This window comes from Triticum aestivum, chromosome 3A (assembly GCF_018294505.1).
Source record: "Triticum aestivum cultivar Chinese Spring chromosome 3A, IWGSC CS RefSeq v2.1, whole genome shotgun sequence".
Lineage (NCBI taxonomy): Eukaryota > Viridiplantae > Streptophyta > Magnoliopsida > Poales > Poaceae > Triticum > Triticum aestivum.
The window spans coordinates 30809680-30821653 of NC_057800.1; the positions used below are offsets into that span (position 1 = coordinate 30809680).

The window sequence follows — 11974 nt, forward strand, 5'->3', positions numbered from 1 at the left end:
CATGGAGCATGGTGTTCCGTCTCAAAGCGTTGATGGACGACTGGATCGAGCGAGCAAGCTGGTGCATGACGCCGTGACGACCTGCTAGTTGCTACGGACTACAGCCCAATAACTAGCCTAACCCGCGCGGCGGCACGCCGCGCTCGATGATCACTCGCAAAATGTGCAATCTACTGATTCAAGAGTGGATCAGTGCATGCTGATTTAATCTCAGTTTAATATATAAAGACATTGAAGAAATCGAACATATGATGCTATTGAAATGTTGCAAACGTAGGGATACAAAGGTACAAATTAAAAGTAGCACACTTCGGAAGTAAACCAGTTATTCAAACTACATACAGTTCACTGCAAACAGAGAACTGTATATAAAAACACAAACACACTACATAAATAAGCTAGAAGTAGTTGCTAGTGGATTAGATCATTCTAGTATATCCTCCTGAAGGATTGGTGCCTGTGATAAAGTGGTAAAGTGATTTTGCAAAGTCCTGCACACGTCTGACGGGAGGGTGCGCGCCCGTGTATGTGATAATGGGATCGTCGCTATCTGGGCGCTGGGAATACATGCCAAGTGGTAATATATATGGAGTGGTATGATATTCGAAACATTGCCACATATCGTTGCCAACATTTTAGTCTGCCTTATGAATTGACCTTGTTGAGCATTGTTATGTTGGCAAGGATTTTTTTTTCTTCTTCACAAAGTAGTAGTGTCTTTTCTTTCTTTCTTTTTTTTTGTGAGAAAAAAGAGATTTCATTGCTTAACAAATACAACAAATCAATCTTAGAGGGAACCGATCTAAGCCACACCGCAGTGCGCTTGTTGTGATAGTAGTAGTGTCTGCTTGCAGATGATAGTTTATGTTATTATATTGCATATAGTTTATGTTATTATATTGTGTATAGATATTTTTCAGTTGTTGTTGAGTTTTTTCTAATGTTTTTTTTCATATAGGAGTAGTTTTTATAGTAAACGGATGAAGAATGTTGTTTTTTTCATATAGGAGTAGTTTTTATAGTGTTGTGGTAACTATCAGAACATAATACACTTACTGCTTTTAATGGAGAAAAACACCATGTCGTCGTGGCCGCCATCACTCTAGCTGGTTCTTAGTGGCCGGCAAAAGAGAGAACACTTGATTTAACTATAGGGCAAACAAAAGCACACGTGGAACCATCTGATGCCGTGGCTGTAGTTCGATCTTGGCCAAGTAAACAGAGGTAGTAGCAGCAACTTTGACAACACGGCGCGATGGACATGACCTGCCAAGCCCCGGTGGCTTCATTTGCAAAAAACAGTGGCTGCTGTTCTATACCTCGAGGTAGGCGGTTTTGCAGTAACAGAGGCGCACAACCATCACCATGGCTGCAGAGGAGTTTCAAGTGGAAGAGGCGGCAGGGCAGGATGCCGAGAAGGGCAATTCGATCTTCTGCATTTTGGCTGACGAAAATGAAGAACATGGCGTCTAGTGCTAATTGGTTGCAAATCAATTGTTCAGAGTTAGCATATTATAGCACAGCTAAGCAGCATAGTTTGAGTTTATAGTTGTCCTATAGTTGGAATGAAAAGGGCCAGCATTTCACTGGATAGAATTGTTAATGATTTTTCCATAGAAAGTACTAACGAAACTCTAAAGGAAGCCCCAGACTGAAGAGATTTTAGAATGTATTTACAGCACAAGATCTCATTAGCATTTCATATAGACTGGGATTTATTTTAGAAATATATGATTATATATAATAGAAAAACGCCTTAATCATCTAGTTCATTATTATTCAGACTTGCGTGCAGCCTGTAGGTGTAGTGAAAACATAAGTACTGGCAGTAGAAATAGAAATTCATTGTCCAACTTGGGAGAAGTTGTGAAAACTGAAATAGCCTTCCTTAGTGTTCGAATTGAAGAACTTTTCAGAATATAAATTTGAAGATGAATGATAATTATCCCCCGTCAGAATCTTAACTTGAACATTACAAAACATATGGGTAACATTATTTGTAACTTATGTAGTCTGAAACAAATGACAAAGTTAATTATCAAGGGTGCGATTGTTCTATACCCAGTGGTGCTTCCCACATTTACTAAAACATATGTTAACAAAAAAGTATGTTAATGGCAGACTTCATACCAATGAAAATGGAAGTAAATAATTGGTGTATAGAGTGCATTTCATGTCGGGTGATTTCACACCCAACCTAACCAGATTCGGTCTTGCTATTCTAAGAAAGGACCATTCTTATATTATATTAAAGAAGAGATCATCCAATGAACGCAGATTCACCAACCCCATAGAGATTTTTGATTAAAAAAATACGACGTTGCCTATCAATAAAACAAACTAAAAGAAAAAAGTATGCATGGATCAGACAATCGCACAACATGATACTCCCTCTGTTCCGAAATAATTGTCGTTGGACAACTCCAGTACAAATTCAGCCACGTTACGAAATTAACGCACTTTCTCATTTTACCCTCGCGCCGTTCGTCGCTGTCCACTCACTCTTGCTCTCGTCGCCCTCTCTCCCCTTCGCCTCTCTTCTGCCACCACCTCGACCACCTCGCCGGCCACCACCTCACCCAGCTCGCCGGCCACCCACCACATCGGCCAGGAGGCCACCATCTCTCCCCGTCGCCGCCATCTTTCTTCCGCCTCCACTCACACCCGTCGTCCACTCGCACCCCACCCCACATCCGAGGTCAAGCTTTGATGCGCCTACTCTGGATCTGGCGACGGAGGCGGGAGATGGGGAGGAGGCCGTCGCGGTGGTGTGCCTGGACCACGTCCTCAAGCACGCCGGTGGCGCCACGGAGGAGGCCGAGCGCATCCGCCGCTGCCACAACGCCGACGGCGCCATGGAGTACTGGCTCGAGCCGGACGAGCTCGCGGCCCTGCGCCGGGAGGTCGGCGCCGACCCGTACTGGGTGCCGCCAGGGTGGAAGCGCGGAGACCCCGTGTCCGCCGACGGCTACGCGCTCAAGGCAAAGATGCAGGTGGAGGAGCTCAGCAAGGAGCTCGCCGGAGTAAAAAGGTCTCTTTTTTCCCCTTCTCCTGTCATCTTCTCTTGCTCTGCTTGCTTGCTTGGAGCAGTAGACCTTGTAGACATTTGTGCAAGCAGTAGCGGACAGATTTGTGCAAGATTGCTGCTCTTCTCTTCTCTTCTTGTTCTTGGAGCAAGTAGCAGCAGACGGATTTGTGCAAGTAGACTTCAACAAACAGATTGGAGCAGACAGGTTTAGCAGGCAAATTGTTTGGTGCTTGCTTGCTTTAGACAGATAGGTTTAGCACACATTCTTGCATGGCAGACAAACAGGTTGTGCAAAAACACCCCAAAAGCAAGTAGACCTGCTTGCAGTAGCTCTTAGGTGAATTTTGTTTCCTTGGCAAAAAATTCAGTTTACAAAATTTTGCAAATTTTGAATTTGTAATTTTGCAGTACTGTTTTGATTGCAGTAGTTTTTCAGTAGCTTGTTAACTTGCTGATGCTTTCTTAATTTTGTTAATTCTGTACAACTTGCTGATGCTTAGTGTTAATTCTTTACAGCTACTCCACTGAACTACAGTACCGAAGTACTGCTTGAACTACTGCAGCATTGCTTCCAATACAACAGTATTGGAGTATTGCTTCCAATTACTGGAGTAGCAAGTGCAGCAGTAGTGTACTGCTCTTGTTTAGTAGTGTAGGAATTTACTGGGTTATTTGTGCTGAATAAATCTTGTGGGTTTTATTCTGTTTGAGAATCCTAAATCTTGCGGGTATCTATGAACCAAATTCAGCACAGTAGTTTAATTGCACTTTCACTATGTTTTACTGGAGTAGTTGTCATATTCAGATATTTTCTTTCATTCTCTTTATTTATACCATGACTTTGTTCAAAGGTGTTGAAAATCAGGTTTAGTCACGGAAGCCATCCAACAGAATGCATATTTCTCCCCTCAAAAACAAAAGGAAAAAAGAATGTATATTCCCTATTGTTTTTTGTGTGGCTAGGGTTGTTTTTGTGTCCACAAAATAAAACAAATGCTATTACCAGCCAGCCAAAAATGGTCAAGATGGTTACCACTGGTAAACAATCACACACTCAAGCTTAGTTGGGTTGAATCCATGGATTTTTTTAAGTGCCAGCTAGTTATTAGCATTGTTGCAAACTGTTCTGTGTAAAGGAGGTGTCCAGTAATTCACACCGAATTTGTACTCCCATGATCAGTGTTACTGTACAGTAATTCACACCGAATTTGTAAGTGCAAATAGTGCTTGTTTTCAGGAGTAGGATGCTGATCAATGGTGCTTGTTTGGAGTAATTGTTTGCTCTGTAGTGCATTTTTGCTGCAACCTAATCTGTGGAGTATCAAGCTAATTGGAAGAAAGCCAATTGCTTGCTCTGTAGGAACTTTTATGTGCTGGAGTATAGGATTTGCTATTTAGCAAGGCTTGAGTAATTTAGTGTTCTTCACTTCTCCTCTACTCACTTCTCTTCTCTTCAGTAAATTAAATTTAGGAGTAGGAATAGTTAATTAACTAAACTACTCTGCACCTTAGAACTACTCCTGTTAATTAACTGAAAAATCTTTTTTAAGTTAATTAACTTAATTTATTTCTGTTAGGAGTAGGAGTAGTTCTTGGAGTAGGAAGAGGAGCAGTGCAAAGAATTCTCTTCTCTTCTCTTACTCTTCTCTTCTCTACTCTTGCTCTCTTCTCTTCGCTTCGCTTCTCTTCTCTTGGGATTATTATGGATTATGGAGTATCAGAGAGTGATCATACAAATGGAGTAGTAGAAATATACACATACAAATGGAGTATGGAGTAAAAATCATGTTCTGCAGCTAGCTGTTGGTGAAGTGTGATTTTCTCACAATATAAGACATCCGGACTCTATCCTTGGTGGTCGAGCAGCGTTAGCCAACTTTGTCTTGCTGATCTACGGCTGAATAATTATGTTGAAGCTTGCTGCTGTGGTCATGCAACTATTTTCAGGTATGATCTAATGACTCGTCGGAAAGAAACCTGTCACAAAGAGCCTTTTGGCTTAACCCTCGTTACATGTGGCAATTTGGGTAATACTTTGAAATTTTGAATGTGTCCTGGTTGCAATTTCCTGAACCCATACAGGTGCAGAGTACAATGCTTTTTGGTAGAAAACCATTAATAAAAGAATAGACAAATTGTTATTCTATTCTGTTCTACACAAACAGGGGTAATAGAATGAATTGGCTTATTCACATTTCACATTCATTTTAGCTAATCATTCTGCCATTTAGTGCTCCATTCGACTTACAGAGTGCTGCTTGGCCACAAAGAAAGAGAGATATTAAGCAGACTATGGGTCGAAGAGGTTTTCCCCTTGTCATCCTTTTATTTGTTCAAATTGGCCGCTTAAATAAATTCACGAGTACTAGTCTCTTCTGTCCAAATTTTAATGAAGGTTATGCCCTCGATCTCATTGTGCCGGCAGAACCAGTTTAAGCAGAGAGTCCGAGTCCGAGGAGCTCGCCCTGAGGAAGAAGAGATATTCCAGTTTACAATGATTCAGGTACCTGTCACGGTCACCACATCTCCCTGTTTCCTAACATTCCAGCTACCGGCCTATTTTGAACGAATTTCTGCTGTAGAGAGTTGGCGGCTCGTGGGATGGCTACTAGGCAATGCTAATATGCTCCACAGTCCCAGTAGCAAATGGAACATGGACGCCTACTGGATGAACAAGTAACATGCCAGTGATGCATTGCAGGTTTTGCAGCATTGGTGTATCAAACTATTGTTCATACTAGTACTCCTGTTCAATAAAGATGTTTCCAAAATTACAGGAAATCCAAAATTTATTCTGTATACTACTCTAGCAGAAATCCAGCAGAATAATTATAATTACTCTGTGTTCATCCAGCAGAAGAGGGACACACGGAGTAATTATTTTGTCTCTGTGTTCATCCAGCAGAAATCCAAGCAATTCTGATCAAAATCATTGTGCGTATGCAGGAGCAGAAAGGAGCAGCGAGCAGCAGCGGCGGCTGACCTCGAGCTCTCGGTTGGAGTGGAGGGAGACGGCCAGCGAGGGATACGCGGCCAGCGGGGAAGGATTCGGAGCTGCGGCGGAGCAGGCAACCGGTGGGGAAAGGCGGCCGCCGGTGAGGGAGCTCCGGACCGCGGCGAGGGAGCTTTCGATCGCGGCGGGGAAGGGCGACCAGAGGGGATCGAGCTCTCGATTGGAGCGGCGCAGGCAACCGGCGGGGAAGGGCGCCGGAGATGTGGACGACGGAGGAGCCTGGCGAAGGGGAGGAGCGACGGAGTCCTGGCGGAGGGAAGGAGCAACGGAGGAAGACGACGGCCCGTGCGATTTCAAGTTGGTGGGTGGGGGAGGGGCAGTTTGGTAATTTCACTCGTTTTCACCTGGTCGGAAAACCCCTCCAACGACAATTATTTCGGAACGAAGGGAGTATATTTGAGTGAGCATGAACCTCAATACAAATAGAAAAGAAAGAACATGAACAGTAAAATCATATCTCCGCTCAATTTTTTTATTCCAATGGATAGCAAGTAAATCTGCTTACTTATGCAATTATGTTCCTTTAAAAATTAATGGATCAGAAAATTTAAGCAAGTAAAACCTGAAAAGCCTTCTTTTCTTGTCCCATCTCGTTTAACTTCCGTCTCATAAGCACCTGAAAATGGTTTCATCTCCGCGTTCAGTAATTTAAATTTGAAAGGGTATAATTAAATGTCCAGATGGAACAAAGAGCAGAATAACAGAGCACAATTTTGACTATTAGAATCATATATGTCAGTTGTGGTTACCTTTGAACATGAAGTTACAATGGATGGAGGAATGAAGATTATTCAGAACATAGGTCTAGCCAGACAAGTTGTAAATTCGCATATGAACAATTACAATAGTACCATCCCGAAGTCCTTCATTTAGATCTTGCAGCTCCATATCCAGTTTTTCCTGAAGAATCAGTGTTCTCTTACCTTTTCTTCAACTTCACCTGAAGAATCAGAGAAAGTGTCAAGAATACATGGTATTGTTTCAAGTAAATTCACAATTCGAGTGTTCCTACTTCACAATCTGGACCTAGATCGTCTATAAGCAATTAAGCATGACCTTAACAGTGCAGGTTGATGATGCAGTCCATTTATGCAGGAGTGGAGAACTTCTGACGTGTTACATCAGCTTCCAACTGTTGAATCTTCAATATAAAGGTAGTAAGTCCACATTCTGCTCGGGGAAAAAAAATCCAAGATCCCAACGGTTGCTGCAACAACAAAAATTTGTCATCGATATGGTGTGCATCATGTTAAATCGAGTCACCAAATAAAAAGAATTAACTCTACCAAATCGACCTAAAATTTTCCTACATAACCAATTTCAGGCTAACACGCGGCAAATGGAAAACAGTTAAGAGTGTACATTTTAGGATAACATACCTCTCCTGCTTCCCACTCCAGCAGCACAGTCCTCCTCAGTACCAACCATATGCAAATGCCCCAATCTTCCACCAACTCAGCAACTCCCATAAACCACCTTACCACCCAGCAAAACCAGGGCAAAATCGCCTCAAATGGTGCAGTTACAATTCAGTCAAGTGACCCAAACAATTAGCTCCTTGATTTCCAGTATCTCATAGCCTTCACAAACATCCATTGCTCGTACTCGTGTACACGCGGCAGACTTACTAACCAACAACTAATTAAAGCAATCGATCAACCGGCAATATCCCGTAATATGTTTCTGACTCAGTTAATTGAATTGTAGGAAAGAGAATGGAGAGGCAAGAAGTACTTAATGTTTTTGTTAAGGAACGGAGGAGGGGAAGAGGGCCTGCGAGGACCGGATAGCGGAGACCGGCTGGGGAGCCAGAGACCGACGGAGGCAGCGCTCTCGGCTCGAGCCCTTCCTTCAGCTAGCTAGAGAAGTGAAAGAAGAGGGAGGGAGCATCGGGTGGTGTTTCGAGGATCCCTCCATGGATGCCTGCTTCTGGTTGTTGGGCTCGTGAAGCCATGGACTTCGGCGAAGAACCTTGGACCCGTCCCAACCTCGTCCGCCAGGTAGGTCCTGGGGTGGCCACCCTCAGGGCGTCAGGGAAGATGGCGCATGGTGAGTCAGGCTGGAGCGTGCTCGCTATCGTGGGCGGCGGAGCCCCCGGCCGTTGCACGCGGGGTGCGGGCGGCGCACGTTGGGTCGGCCTAGGCATCGGCGGCGCGGAGAACCCAGCGGCGCCAAGATGACCATAACGGTGAGGCCCGCTTGACATCGGCCGTGTCGTGGTTGGGCTGGACTTGGAAGATGGCGAGGGGATCTGGGCGGCCAGAGGGGATGAGGTGCTGGGCGGCGAGATGGACACGGCGGCTCGACGCAGCCCCTCCCATGTACGCCTCTGGAGGCAGATCGATGGAGCCGTCCCTCTGCGGTCGTGCCCTGTCCTTATGCATAGGCGAAGTTGGGTCTCTTTCTTATATAGGGATCTGTTGGGCGGTGGTGTGGAGGCGGTGCGGCGGAGGCGGTGGGGATAAGTGGCGGGCGGCGGCCTGCTGGAGCCTTCTCGAGAGAGGAAGAGACGTCTCGAGCCAGCCAACTCCAATTATAAAAGGGAGAAAAATCAGCTAGCCACCACGGGTTGCATGCATGTGAGGAGATGGAGGCCACCCCCGGACAGAACGGACGGTTGACCGGGAAATGAAATTTGCAAGGAAATAGCAACGCGAACCCATGGGTGTACCCAGCAAATCCCCCACTATTTAGCGTGTCTTCACCCTATTGGTCCGGTTTTCACTGATTGAAAAAAGTCAAAAAACCCAGGTAAATTAAACCTGGCTAGGTTTAGTATATGTATAATGTGTCCAGATGGGTACCATGTTCAATCACGGCCGGATAAAACGCTTCACGGCGACTTTTAAGCGGATTTTTTTCCAGCGATCGACCAGATATGTTTACATGTATACGCAAACAAAAATCGGCAAAAATCAAGGTAGGGCGAGCGCCCAACCTCGCGAGCTCTCTGTTGGAATTTTGCTAGTAGGCCTTTGGCCCAAAGCCCAACTAAAATTCTGAAATTTTCTTGGCCCATTCATGCACACATGTGAGTGGAGTGAGTGAGGCTAAAGTTTAGTCCCACCCCAGAAGTTGAGAGAGAGTTGCACCTTTTTATAAGGTGAGCTCTTCTACCACTTGTATGAGCATGAGAAAAGGAGACCTACACGCGCGCTCCTCCTCCTCGCTCGCCTCGCCACGTTGTCTATATTTTTGCTGCATGGAAAAATTAATGAGTCATTAATTAATAATTTACGGACGCGTTAATTACTGAACCGCTTTCGATTCTTTTGGATCGTGACGACTCGGACGTGGGGTTTACTCTCACGACCTACCCGGCCCGCACTATATAGTCAGGCAGACGTCTACCCTAGCCGATGCCGCTTCGTATGGTTTCTCACCATCATTCCAGATCATTGCGCCGCCAAGCAAGTCTTCTCCATCCCTCCTTCCGGCGTGCACCGCGAGAAGGGACAGCAGGCCTCCGGAACCCCGCCTCTAGTGATCTTGTACGGGAGAGGGCCGATCAGGTTTTTGGGGAGCGCACTCGCGCGACTGCTGGCAGCGACGACTTCGCGAACGACGACTTCTTCCCTGACCTCGGCAACCTCGTCCTCGACGACATGGGCGACAACATCAACGTCGGCAGTGCTACACCCGCTGCACCGTATGTGATTCTATCCTTCCTGTTCGAGATCGTGGTATAATTCATGCTTCTAGTATGTGCCCTAGATGTGATATGTTCATCTGCTATGCTAGTTCGCATGATTAGTTTAATCTCTGCTGCTGTGGTCATGATTTATTTTCTGTTTATTCGGATTAAATCTCGTAGTAATTTGCTCATCTTTCCAACAATCCAAAAACCGAATTATAGGCAATTTACTCCGAGTGGTTTTGCTGCGCATCTGAAGCCGCCTGCCTTTAAGGGGGCGCAATATAAGAGGTGGCACACGAGAGCAGTCTACTGGTTTCAGACCATGGGCTGCTATGATGCCACCAAAGGCAAGCGTGAGGGCGATCTTAATCCAGCACAGCTGGAAGCTTTTGAGAAGATTGATACCCTCTTTAAAGGCGCTCTTCTGAGTGTTCTTGATGACTCCATTGTGGATTCGTAAATGTCGTTTGACAACGGCAAGGACATGTGGGCTGCGCTCGAGGCCAAGTTTGGTGCCTCGGACGCCGACAGCGAGTTGTACGTCATGGAGCAATTCTATGACTACAAGATGACCGATGAGTGCCCTGTTGTACAACAGGCTCATGAGATACAGTCGCTCGCAAAAGAACTTGAGTACTTCAAGTGTGTGTTGCCGGACAAATTTGTTGCCGGAGGCATTATTGCCAAGCTTCCACCTTCGTGGAACAATTTTGCTACTTCCCTGAAACACAAGAGACATGAGTTTTCCGTTGTGGATCTCATTGGTACTCTTGATGTTGAAGAGAAGACGAGAGCAAAGGACACACGTGCTCGAGTTGCTGAGGGAGAACTAGTAGAAAAAGGGTCAAACGTGAAGCATATTAGTGCCGGTTTGTATTTGAGCCGGCACTAATGTATACATTAGTGCCGGTTCCAACGGCTAGCCGGGCCGCTTTCATTAGTACCGGTTCATGGCGAACCTTTAGCACCGGTTCGTGCCACGAACCGGTACTAATGAGAGTGGTGGCAGGATGTTGTCAGACTGGGGCCCCTCCAGCCCCTTTAGTACCGGTTCTTGGCACGAACCGGTACTAAAGGTCGTCCTACATAAACCCTTCGTCCACCCGAGCTCGCTCTGTTCTTCCCCTTTCCCCTCTCCTCTCTCTGTTCTTCCCCTCTTCCTCTCGAGCTCATCACACATTTTGCCCAAAAGTTTTCAAGATTTGAAGGCCCCCATCCATTCAAATGATTACAAAGGTTAGCAACTTTGTCCTTTCATCTCTCATTGCTAGATTAGCTGTTGCAATGCTTTATATGTTGGAAATATGCCCTAGAGGCAATAATAAAAGGATTATTATTATATTTCCTTGTTCATGATAATTGTCTTTTATTCATGCTATAATTGTGTTATCCGGAAATCGTAATACATGTGTGAATACATAGACACCAACATGTCCCTAGTAAGCCTCTAGTTGACTAGCTCGTTGATCAACAGATAGTCATGGTTTCCTGACTATGGACATTGGATGTCATTGATAACGAGATCACATCATTAGGAGAATGATGTGATGGACAAGACCCAATCCTAAACATAGCACAAGATCGTATAGTTCGTTTGCTAGAGTTTTTCCAATGTCAAGTATCTTTTCCTTAGACCATGAGATCGTGTAACTCCCGGATACCGTAGGAGTGCTTTGGGTGTACCAAACGTCACAACGTAACTGGGTGACTATAAAGGTATACTACGGGTATCTCCGAAAGTGTCTGTTGGGTTGACACGGATCAAGACTGGGATTTGTCACTCCGTATGACGGAGAGGTATCTCTGGGCCCACTCGGTAATGCATCATCATAATGAGCTCAAAGTGACCAAGTGTCTGGTCACGGGATCATGCATTACGGTACGAGTAAAGTGACTTGCCGGTAACGAGATTGAACGAGGTATTGGGATACCGACGATCGAATCTCGGGCAAGTAACGTACCGATTGACAAAGGGAATTGTATACGGGGTTGCTTGAATCCTCGACATCGTGGTTCATCCGATGAGATCATCGAGGAGCATGTGGGAGCCAACATGGGTATCCAGATCCCGCTGTTGGTTATTGACCGGAGAGCCATCTCGGTCATGTCTACATGTCTCCCGAACCCGTAGGGTCTACACACTTAAGGTTCGGTGACGCTAGGGTTGTAGAGATATGAATATGCAGTAACCCGAAAGTTGTTCGGAGTCCCGGATGAGATCCCGGACGTCACGAGGAGTTCCGGAATGGTCCGGAGGTGAAGAATTATATATAGGAAGTGCAGTTTCGGCCATCGG

The 11974-nt window shown here is 45.4% G+C and overlaps 1 protein-coding gene and 1 long non-coding RNA gene across 6 annotated transcripts; one reads left to right on the forward strand and one right to left on the reverse strand.

The window, feature by feature from the left end:
• Positions 1–2366: 2366 nt before the first annotated feature.
• Positions 2367–6537, forward strand: LOC123060006 (uncharacterized). 5 transcript variants are annotated; one of them, XR_006427691.1, is made up of 5 exons: positions 2451–3031; positions 3545–5333; positions 5454–5531; positions 5611–5729; positions 5975–6537. XR_006427691.1 is itself a non-coding variant. In XM_044482565.1 (2 exons), exon 1 carries the CDS (start codon positions 2382–2384, stop codon positions 3237–3239), a length of 858 nt encoding a protein of 285 aa, XP_044338500.1. In that variant the 5' UTR covers positions 2367–2381; the 3' UTR covers positions 3240–5531; positions 5611–6537. The 5 variants fall into 5 exon arrangements, 2 of the variants coding, with proteins under 2 accessions (XP_044338500.1, XP_044338502.1); XR_006427692.1 differs by having other exon boundaries at positions 2450–5333; positions 5424–5531; XR_006427690.1 differs by having other exon boundaries at positions 2451–5333.
• A 12-nt stretch (positions 6538–6549) lies between these two features.
• LOC123060007 (uncharacterized) lies at positions 6550–8497 on the reverse strand. Its single transcript, XR_006427693.1, has 4 exons — positions 7421–8497; positions 7098–7248; positions 6791–6981; positions 6550–6657 (listed from the first exon to the last, which is right to left on the reverse strand). It is a non-coding gene; the product is annotated as an uncharacterized lncRNA (long non-coding RNA).
• Between the last annotated feature and the right edge of the window lie 3477 nt (positions 8498–11974).

What these genes read in the sequence shown, in the direction of transcription:
- LOC123060006 (XM_044482565.1), top strand. Translation starts at nt 2,382, where the DNA reads ATGATACTCCCTCTGTTCCGAAATAATTGTCGTTGGACAACTCCAGTA.